Genomic DNA, 12,036 nt, shown 5'->3' on the forward strand with positions numbered 1-12,036 from the left:
TGGGATCTAATCGACTATTAAGTCAATTCTCTTAAATGAAATATATTTTTTTTTATTTAAACAAAGTTTCGCTACATGTTTTACTTTTGCATTCTTAATTATTGATTACGTCTCCAATGAGACATCATTTACAGAATAACTTTCTTCGAATGTAGATTCGTAGCGTTCTACTTTCACGTTAAGTCAATTCATTATTGAAGAAGATAGTCGAATTTTCAGAAGTTTCTTCATATATGTCAGGTTTGATGGAACGTACGAATTGGTGAAACTTAAAAATATATCGGAAAAGATTTTAGCAAATAAAGTGACCCAATTTTTATCTACTTTCTTGTCCTCAATTTATTTCCAATATCTGATTTTGTATCTAAAATATTTTTATTTAATTTTTATTTGTATTTCTGACACAGCGAGCTCGTCGTCGCATTTTTTGTTTTTGATGCAAAATCTGGTACTTCATTTGTTTTAACAGTATTGCTGCTATATAATGAGGTGTCAGCCGAAACTTAACACTTAACAATAACACGTGCCTATCCCAAATTATCTTTACTGTAGGCATTTCTTAGGATCTATTACTTCTTGATCTAAGTATTTTCAAGAGATTGATTTCCAATCTATTACGTCAGTTCATTTAAGCATTTTCAAGAGATTGACTTCAAATGTCTTACTTCATTTCGTTTAGCATGCGATTTTCGATATAACATTTCTTTATCGATTACAGATCAGTTAAGACCACAACAGGTAATGCTCAAAACAAACGAGGCATTGAAAACGTGTTTTGGTCCTATTTTTCATGACGAAATTTTCGAAACTGTCAAATGAAGTTAGAACTTTTTCTATTCAAAATCGCGACCAAAACACGTTTTCAATGCCTCGTTTGTTTTGAGCATAAGACATTCTCATAAAGATCTGTTGTTGCGCTGGGAAAGACAATTTAATGTAATGTTTACACATACGCGTTAAGATCGTCGTCACAGTGAGAAAAAAACATTTTAATGTAATGTTTAACCTGCTGTCCATGTTGGGTAGCCAATTCGTGGCGTGGGTGGTGAGCTTCCGAATTTGAATTTTAAGTGAATCAGTGGACAAATAAATTGCAAAATCAATTTCAACTCAACCATTAATTATATGAGAATATCGTGAATGGGAGTGATTTAATGTTGCGTTTGTTTACCCCTTGTGCCTATCACTTTTCATTTTGAAATTACAACGGACTTACGGCGTCAGTAATGAGCAAGGAATACATTATTCCATACTATCCTTGAAATGATTTTACGAGTCTAAAAGGTGTTTGTAGCGAGTTCGATTCCAGAAATCACCTCCAGTTCATGGTGAAAATCTCCCATTCGCTAAAAAAAACGTTTTCACATGCCTTAGGAAATAATGTGCAAAACGGTATGCACAATATTTGCCATACAAAGACGTAAAAGAACTCTGCATCAGAGCTACCTGACAATGCCTCCAAAGCAAATCCAATAAAAATTCGACTTTACAGTGAGGGTCTATTCAATTTCAACGGGTCTTCCAATAATTTGAATGTAAGCTTTTTTTTGGAAAACCTCAATTCAATTAAATAATATTTCAGAGAGGGTGAGGCAAAAAAGGTATGATTAAAAATGAATCCATGAAAATGGCTACTTCCTTCGACGGAAAAGGAAAATTAATCTGATTTATTGTCTACCATTTTTTGTAGGTAAAAATAAAAAGATTTATTTACAATCAAAATGATATTTTTTATGAATGCTTAACCATGCATAGGGACATTTTAAAATAGTACCATGTACCCGTTTTTATTAGGTTTCCAACGAACAGTTCCAACTGAATATATAAAAAGTTACTTAAACGAAAACTTGAACATGTGGTAAGCGTGGTAGGAGTGATAGTAAAAATTATCTGAAAACGTGTAGCAAACCCCACATTTTTTTTTGAATAAAATAAGTTTTCAGTATAAGTTTACTTTTCAAAACTAACAACGGACCTGACCCTCGTAATATTTCACATTTAAAAGTTTCTCTGCTATTACTTTCCTGAGCTTAAATCCCAATTAAAATTAAATTTCAAAAAGATTTTTTTTAATTGAATTACTTGAGCTACATGAGTTAAAACGCTCATCACCGAAAGACAATGGTTTTAATTCAGGTTGAAATTAATGCCAGACAGGAAACTGAATAAGTGAATAGTAAAATTTAACTTTATTTGCTTTTGCATATGAATTAAAAAATATTGGTAATGTGGTTAGAATGGTTCGCCATGTGCTTGGTTTCTCACAAATTCTTCTGTACCCCCACCCGGAAAAAAACATTCGTTCCTTGTACATAATACAATAAAATTCGCATTATACAATTCATCTTACAAGCCAAATGTGTACATAAAACTTTTTCTTTTTTTTCCTCGCTCCGATGCATGGATTTTATTTTAGCATACATAACACAGCATATCATCATCAGCAGAGCCGAGGAAAATATGTACATTTCTCACATTCTGCAGAAACTTTGATCAAGATTCTGTCCCATTAACATTCAACCAAAACTTTTAACTTTATGAAACGCCATAGAATGAAATATTTGAAATATTTTATGGTGAAAACTTTCCTTTTACTGCTGTAATATTAGTCCGCTGACCAGTAAAAATGGAATAGGTTAAAAACGAGCCAGAACACGATATAAATTTCTATCTAAACATAATACATGTACATTATATTATACAAAGGAAGAAGTTAAAGAAAAGTACGGGAAAAAAATAGTGTATGGTCCAAGAAATGACAATCGGAGTTCTCTGGCACATTTCAATTGGTGTGTGTACTCGAATTCAATTCCCTTATTTTCCATAAATATTGTGTGCAATTGAAAAACCATTATAATAAATCAATTCTTTCATCACAAAGGAACATGATTTTTATGCTGCAATATACTTTTCATAAATCACAATACACACAGTGCAAAAGCGTAACAATAATAATATTATAGTTTACGATGTCATCTTAGAATGAAATGGCATAAAGAATATCCACAGCGTATATACGGGGGAAATTCTACTTCTTTTTTTTTATCAAACATCTCAGATACTATATAATGTTATGTATATTTAATATGCCATGATGAAAAATCCTTTCTTTCTCTTTCATCTTTTCTCATCGAACAATATTCATAACATCGTCTATACAAGTCTCTTATAACCTCATTTTTTTATTATAGATTATCATAAAGGGTATATATCAAACACAAAAAAAAGCTCGCTCTCTCCTTTTATGCGTTACATGCATTATAACATAAAATTTATTTAATTTTTTTTTTTATAGGAAAACTGAAACAGCGAGCCAACCAGTTATAAAATGGTGATAACAGTAATATACGATACCATAAAATTTTTAAAAAAATAATTAAACAAGTGGAAAATATATAATTTGTAGAGTAAGCGTTTGAACAAAAAAAAAGACAGAGAGGAAAAAATAACGTAAAAGAAGTTATAACGTGTGAACTCGAGTGAACGCTTATTTCTGTAGTAATTTCTTTTTTTCCACTTTTTCGTGTGTGAACTTTTTGCAAAAACATTACACAGCGGAAATACCTGCAGAGAGAGAGAATTCTCGTTCATGCTTCGGACGTATAAACGTAAAGGATCGCTCGTATATGTTCCGTGTATGATAGTGTTAAAGCTGTAATATGTGGCTCCCAAGGGTCGTAGATTTACGATTCCCAATTCTCTGGTTGCTGATAGCTGCAGGTATGTTGCATAGCATTAAGAAAAATCATTTAAATTAAAAAAAAAACATAATAAAATTCCTTGGTGTTCATGTGATTTATCGAAATTCGTTTTATTCATAATATACCCATATTGAGTTTACAACATAATAGCTATAAATTTGCTGCAAAGTAACTGATAACAGACTTTTCTCATTTCACAAAATAAAATACCGTTTCAATGGTTTCAATGGCTGAAAAATAATGTTCCTTACTTGTGTGGACGTTACAATTAATTGAATGGGAAAAACTGCAAATCAGTACTTTGAAAGATCTATGAAATTGATGAATGTACACGACCGCATATGTGATTTTATTTGTAAATTGATTTTTTTTTTAAATCATCAATCAGATTGGTCGATTAAATTGGTGCATTTGTAAGGAATAATTCATTTGCGATTTTAATGTTGAATTGAGAAATAATTTCAAATAAATAGCGTTGCCACTTGTGGAAATCGATCAAACGTTGTGCAGCAATGACTGAAAATATGAGAACACTCAACAAATACGAGCTTACAACTGAGAAAAAGGACTCATTAATTTAAACCTTCTTGGATATTTTCAAGGAATATGTTTAACAAATGAAAGTACCGTTTCTTTATTACCTATATGCTGCTATAGCGCAACGCAAAAAACAATCCGTCTACTAATGTACGACTGTCAATCCCAATGGTATTCTCAATGTACCGGTTTTTTTACCTTATTTTAATTAAAAGTCTGGACATGAAAAAATTAACCAAACTGGAAATGGTACAATTACCTCGAAAATAGCACCAAATTAATACGAAAATATAATAACTGGTATAACTTTATGTCCGTAGGCCATGACCATTGTGTATACATGTTCAAATCAAATTTTGTTAATTAAATTATGTTCAGAATAACAAAAGTTTTTGGGGTTTACAGTCGAATATTTTGTGGCAATATGTGTTTTTCTGTGTGAACCTTGTGACTTACAGGTATGGATAACATAGAAAAAAAGTCTGTGACCGCAGGTGATAGCGACTTTATGGAAACAGTGGGTTGTCAGAGCTTAAGCGGAGAATACCGAGTGTTCGAGAATTACAAAGCCTTGTGAATTAAAACTCCTTGAAAGTTCCTAAAGAATTGCTAGTCATTGAGTTATTTCCAATGACTATTTTTGGGAAAATATGTTTTTCCATGGTTTCCCAAAGTTTCTCGAATTTTCACACATTTTACCTTATTTTCCCAAATTTATTCTTCGAAAATTTGGGAAAATTTTAGGAAATGTTGAAAAATTTGAAATAGTCCCTGGTTATTTCACATGCTCACTTATGATTCTGCCATTCCCAAACTTCACTTGCTCCACATCTTTTTCAAAGTAAAACAGGAGAAACGTGCAACCGTTTCTTTTGTACGTGAAATTAACTTGAACCGAATAGAACGATGGAACGAATAAGACAAATGAAATAGTCTATACTTTCAATGGGGGTTCCGTGTAACATTATTTATCAGAATGGCTATTAGATTAGAATATAATGGGAAGAAAAACGGTTACCATTACAATTGTCAGTTTTACAGTATCTCACTACTCAGAACTTTGCAAATTTGATTCTGTTTGACTATAGTTCCGAATGATCTCACTCTTAGTGCAAAATAAACAGAAAGATTTTACGATTTTTTCGTTTTCTGTTTTTCATTAAGGGTCCACATTTTATTAAGTGTGGAAAATGGGTCGCTTAAATAGGAAAACATTTACTCTTCAAACGTTTTATTATAAATTTCATTGTATCTAACAGATTACAATCCTTTTCTCATAAGTCAGGTCAGATGTTGTTGTGTATCAAATACTTGGTTGGTGTAATCATATAAGGAGTATATACATAACGTCGGCCAAAATGAAATCATGGTCAGCATTGTATTGCCTCTTAATTACAATCTTATCTACGATTTTCGATGAATAACTGAATTTTGCTGAGGGTATTATAACATGAATTTCAATTGTCAATACCAAATAATCCGCTATATACACATCGCTCCGAACGTTTGTAGAAACTATTCCATCTAAACGATTCGTCAGAGATTCAATAAAGTATAAGTCGGATGTGAAATTGTTGAAATAATTGTGGCAGATTCGTTATGGCATTGGAATTCAAAACATTCCTCTGATTAGAGAACAAATATACCATTTCTTATCCAATTGTACCGAGTTATTCGTCATATCCAACAGTAATTTTGGAATTAAACTTTACAGAGGAGTTTCCTGATGATGAAAGGGTAGACGAACGAAACTTACACGTGTACAGCAATTTCGATTTGGAAGAGAAAAAAAAGTTTTATCGAAATTTGTTGAATCGAAAATTTAATGTTCAGATTATCAGAACATTAAAACGGGAATTCCTGTGGGACGGTGGATATTGGAAACAATATCAATTTAACAAATTTGGGATTTGAGAAACCAATATTTCCTTTGTGGAAATTCATATAATAAAACCGACATTCGTCGAGTAAAACAAATCCATCGGATTCGTGCGCAAGATATTTCTTTATTTTCAATTCTATAAAAAGAATATGGCAGGTGAGAAGGAATGGTAAATAGCGTGTCGATTGATAGAATTATATATAGAAAAGGTTACATTTTGACTTGATCGAAAAAAAAGGGTAATATGCTTTCAATTCAGTGAGCCTATTTTAGAGACAGATAAACTAAACAAAAAAATGCAAAACGAAATTTGAAAGAAAATGAAATCGTTTCGGAGAGTGTTTTTCTCGCAAGGAGAAAAAAAACCTTACCTCTGCAGACCCAATGTGTATTACACAGAATGAAAGCGATTTGACAGAACTATGGGCTTTATAAAGATCAATCAGATTTGGTATGATATTTCACAAATTGATAAGCATGAATGGAAGGTCAAAAGCCATTTAGAAAATGTCAATGATCTGTTTACCTGTCAATGCTATAAACATATTCGATATCTTTCGTGTACAACGAATTTCTTCTAATACGATTTACACAGAAAGGAAAATTCATTCTATGCCAGACACAATAAAATTCGCAGAAAAATAATCATGATATTACGCCTTATGCGTACGCACGTGTTACCGCCGAAAGCCTGACAATAAATTTTTACATATAATACCATTCATGCAGCATCAGTGTATCTATTATTATTACAATATTCTTTAAAGCGAAGCCATATCAATATTACATTTGGAAGAAAATAGATCGAAGACCCCCCCGCTCTTATTTTCTAATATATCTGCTACAGTAAATAATAATATTAAATGTGCTCCCGGCTATGACAAAAATATAGTATATACCACTTTTTCGAAACAATAAAAATTTTCATTCTTCGATTCCAGTTGCACGAACAAACAAATCGTTACTGAAAAGATGGTATATTCACTTTCCCCGTATATAACAATGTAAGTGGTCTCGTCTAACATTGTATTATATTCACCAGAGACAGAGGTCGTAACGACTCCGAATTATTTCCATCTTCGAATTGAGTCAGCCGCAGGGATTTGAAGTATGGCTTTAACTCGGCTGCAAGTTAATAAAATGTAACATTCCGAAATCAGATTCAAAACATAAGAATCCATTCAAGAACAGAAAAGAAAGAAAAAAATCAACAGAAATTTTACGCACAATAACATCCTCTCGGCTATATATATACTTGTTCGACTCAAACTCTTTTCGGGTTTTCCAGCCAGACCAACCCAATAAATAAACAGTTTACACATCATATAACCTTATTACCAAGATTATTACTTTTATATTAAAACCCTCTGACCTATCAAATATTTGCCATATTATATTATGAAAACCAACATTCCAGTGTTGCTGTTTCGTCTTCTGGATATCCAGTTTTTTTTTATAGAAATTATATTTCCTTCACTTTAACATAACTTTCGGATACAATATCCTGACTGAATTTATATACTTTCATCCTCAAACACACTCCGCTCGTACGTTACCGAACTGAGCATACGGCCACACATTATTATACACATAAGTGTAGTCTTATCTTTGAAGCATTGAAAGGATGGAGATTTAATGGTATGTTGCAATATATGTACAAATATTATACTTCCTAATGTTTACTTTCATGTACATATGTATACGTATGTATGGATGTACCCGTCGAGCGTATACACACCCAAAAATATTATTTATATAATGCTAGTATTGAGAGCATAATCCAAGTTTGTACTACACTGAAAACAGCCGGTGTGTAAAATGTTTGGTTTTCAACTTTATAATAAAGTTTTAATGAAATCCAATTCTAATATCAAAGTGCCGTTGAATATTCAATTTTCTTGTTTCATTGTTATAAGCAAAAGTTGTACGAAATTCGAATTATTATAATCAAATCATATACAATATGGATTGGAGAAAATGTTTTTGGGGAAAATGTTGTTTTTTGGGTTGCATATTGTAAAAATTCCATTTTAGTCAAGTGGCGATTTGAAAGGGTGATTTTGGTAAAGTTTTTTTTTCCTTCCTTCTTTCTCGTTCCTCACCGAAAATATGAAAGCGAAAATAAATCCGAATAATCCTTTTGCTCTGGAAATTTTCTTCGAATCCCAAAATCCCAACCACAATTTTTGACCTTACTCTTGTAAGACATGAAATAAATCAGAATTATGGTTTTGACCTGCCTATTGGATTTTATGCAGAGATGTTGTGTAGACTTGAATGTAATGGAAGGCTAACAAGAATCCTCGGAGAAGTCAAAGTCACATCGACGAAAAGGGGCATCCAAATTAAATTTTACTGTTTCCAGTCTATTCCTGATCGTCTGCAGATTCGTACTCGGGGCCTCGGGGGAAAACAATTTGAAAATCTTTTGTTAATTATCCCCCAGCGGAAGTTGCTGGACCAGTGTTTGAAACTGGAATCGGTAGAGATGCAAAATCTTTATCATAAATAGTTCTTGCTGAGAATCATACATGGCATATTCGGTATCATTGGAAAGCTTAGACTATATGGTTGATCTTAGAATTTGTCCCTCTACCGATTCCAGTTTCAAACACTGGTCCAGCAACTTCCGCTGGGCCAGGCGACGATATTCCTAGTTCTCAGAAACGGCTCAGCGGTTGCGCCTGCAGCATGTGCCGTTGTATAGTACATGTCTCCCCTTACTCAGACATGAAAAGAACCGATATGGAAGTCGACATGTTTATTTAAAATTCGTTCAGCCCCACCGTGATATTATTCTTTTCAATATGTTGGTAGCAGGTGACCGAACAAATCATTAAAGAGTTAATTTTAGGAACCATCCATAAATCGAAATTGATGAAATTTCTTGTAGAACGAAGAAACGAACATCAAAATTTAATGTACTCACAGTTTGTCTGTATTCTATTATTTTACAAAAGTGATATGTGTCGAGAGTTGACCCTCATTCGGCCCTACAATTGCGATATTTATGTAAAGAATCGTTAACAATCTATTACTTAAAAATACTTCACAATACAAAATCTTTTACTTCATTATTATTAACGAATATTAATAGCACAGGCCAGATATCATTGTTTATTTTGGTAATTCATACAGATGATTTTACTTCGCTATGACGCTATGTTCCTCCTATCAGGAACATAGTAACATAATTGACTTTGTTGGTCTCAGGATACAATATTCATAACAATGTTTGGAATGTTTTCTGTCCTTCCATATACTCCCATTTAAAGAACAAGTTTTAACGATACAGTGTCTTCATCTTTAGAAAGAACAATTTCAGATTTATCAGAGTTTTAAAAGTCATCGAGGTTCCCAGTCAATTAAGTTCTTCCCGGTCTATGATATTTTGGCGCGAAATTTGAATTCGCTATGCGATTTTCAAATTTTGTGCCAAAATATCATAACCTGGAAACGCTTTATTGACTGGGAACATCGATGACTTTTAGAACTCTCAAAAATTTCAAATATGTTCCGAACTAAAATGAACCCACTGTACAATAAGTACTCGTATAATTTATACTACCGACCTATGTTAACCGAATTAGTCAAGTAGATTAGTAAAAGATTCAATAAATGAAAAATCCTATCCGTTAATTCTTAAATCCCAAATCCCAAGAGACACCCCAGACATGGCTGACGTTTTCGTTTGTGGTTTAATCATTAAATAGGTCGCTACTGTTATTTTATTCTTGCTTCTGTACCGATATTACTGTTGGTATATATTCCGTTTTTGATTCTTTTAACCCTTTTCTTTCGTTATTCAATTAGCATGTACCATTTCTGGCACAACAATTAAGATGCATGTCGTCTGTCTTTCACAAAACAATTACCATAATTATCTAACAAACACATCCAACATGAACTTATAATTAATCCGACAAATGAAATTAAATTTCGTCCCACATGAGTGTTATTACTATGTATAAAGAACACATGATAAATGCCTCCAAGGACCATCTCCAAAACTGTTATGCAGATGGTGAATAGAATTGATAATGCACTAAAATTCATTACCACCATCCATATTGTCGGTATGGTGTCTATTATGCGATGCGATAGACCAAGTGAAATTCTTAAGGGACTCGTGTGTTTAATGTACAAACAATGTTGTTTACGACACAGGCCGTCCACATTGTTTTTAATTGAAATTTTGTTTGAAACTGAATACTTTATGTATAATTATCATCAAAATTGCCTGGCCCGTTTATTGCAGATAAGACGGGTTTTCTATTCTATATTCTATATGGATATTGTATTTTTGGGGTGGATGTAATAATGGGATTTTAAGTTATATTGATTATACTTAGCCAACATCGCATTATCCCCTGGTGTATCTGGGTATATATTATGTGATATTGAAATAATATACTGCTCATCCAAACTAAGAGGATCTTTCAGTATACATTACAGTTGAAAAGTACACAGTCATTAAAAAGCTTTAAAATAGCCCGGTTGATTGATTTATTTAATATACATTTAAATCTAGATTGATTCGAATGGATAGGAATCATTGCATTAAATCTCTTCTTAGATTTTCGGAAGATTGATAATGGCACTACATGAGTACATACACCAACTATATAGTTGGCAGTGTTATATTAGTTGTGTGTCTATATAATAGCACAGGCTATACACATGTACGTACAGATATATTGAATGACATACCAAAACTAAAACATTACGAATAGAGTGGTGGGTTCACACAAATGGCATGACATATATATACATATTACATGGATAATGAAGGAATATCGATGTCACCAAAGTTTATTTGCCATTATCATAATCAATCTTAATAATGTCAAATCGTATTGTACACACATACACGTAATCATGAAGTATTTGGTAAATGAGGGGTTGACAACTTTGTTATAAATTGAATTCATTTTCCGGAAATCCTCTTTAAATGTGAAGGGAATATTGTCTCTTAGATGATTCTGTGTCTGTATACGTACACGGTGATTTTTTTGGGAACAGTTGAAAGCTGTACAACTTTCACATACGTTAAAGGTGCAATGTCCACATTTGTGGTAAATGAAACGAAAAATAAAAAATAAATTCTCTTCAAGATAAACTCATCCCTAGCATATCCATTCCAAAAACAACCCATTTATCAACTATGTCTTAGCTGAGAACTGTGGCATATCCACCAATCTTGTAGATTTATTGACCCATAGAAAGCTTACTGCATCCAAGGAACCGAATGTGAATGCTGTGTGTGACCATATACGAGTTAACGCAAACATTTGCTAGCAATTACAGGGTTTATTTTATGTGCTTTTGTTTGGTATTTCGAATAATTAAGATTTCGCAAATTATTAAAATATTTATTATCACAAACCGATTACAGTGCTATGCATACTATATATGCTATCCGACTTCTGTGTGGCTTGAACAAAATTCAAACTTCAACAAAATGTTAAAAGAGAATATTTCTGTGGAACAAATTCAAATATAATTTCTGCACATGATAGTTAACATCAAATGGAGTATATCGTACGCTTATATCCACACCGTAAAAGACGAGCTGTGTGTGTGCTAACACAATTGGTATATTCTAAGCGATTTGTTAATTTTGTCTTGTGTCGTCAAAACATAAATCTTATACGTATCTCTGTGTGTACGGGAATATTTCCCTCGCATAAGAAAATTACAACACTTTCCTTATTTGTATCACATCCATTAAAATGTAGATAGATACACGCCTTTCTGCTGCTTAAGATATACATTTCGTTATATCATTTCATCTCTGATATTTTTCCTTTCGTATATATATATATGTACATCTAACATGCAATAAACTTAAAATATTTACCGTACATTTAATACTCAAGTTATACAAACGTAAAACGAATTTTCCGAATACATCCC

General features: G+C 32.5%; 1 protein-coding gene across 2 annotated transcripts in view; it reads left to right on the forward strand.

Moving 5' to 3' along the window:
- Positions 1 to 12,036, forward strand: part of LOC119066298 — a 104,716-nt gene that overhangs the window by 20,887 nt on the left and 71,793 nt on the right. For both annotated transcript variants that reach the window (XM_037168673.1, XM_037168674.1), the window contains exon 2: positions 3,296 to 3,720. In XM_037168673.1, coding sequence (XP_037024568.1) covers positions 3,660 to 3,720 — 61 coding nt within the window. In that variant the 5' untranslated portion in view covers positions 3,296 to 3,659. The remainder of the gene's footprint in view (positions 1 to 3,295; positions 3,721 to 12,036) is intronic.

The sequence above is a fragment of the Bradysia coprophila genome, chromosome IV, assembly GCF_014529535.1.
Source record: "Bradysia coprophila strain Holo2 chromosome IV, BU_Bcop_v1, whole genome shotgun sequence".
Taxonomy (NCBI): Eukaryota; Metazoa; Arthropoda; class Insecta; order Diptera; family Sciaridae; genus Bradysia; species Bradysia coprophila.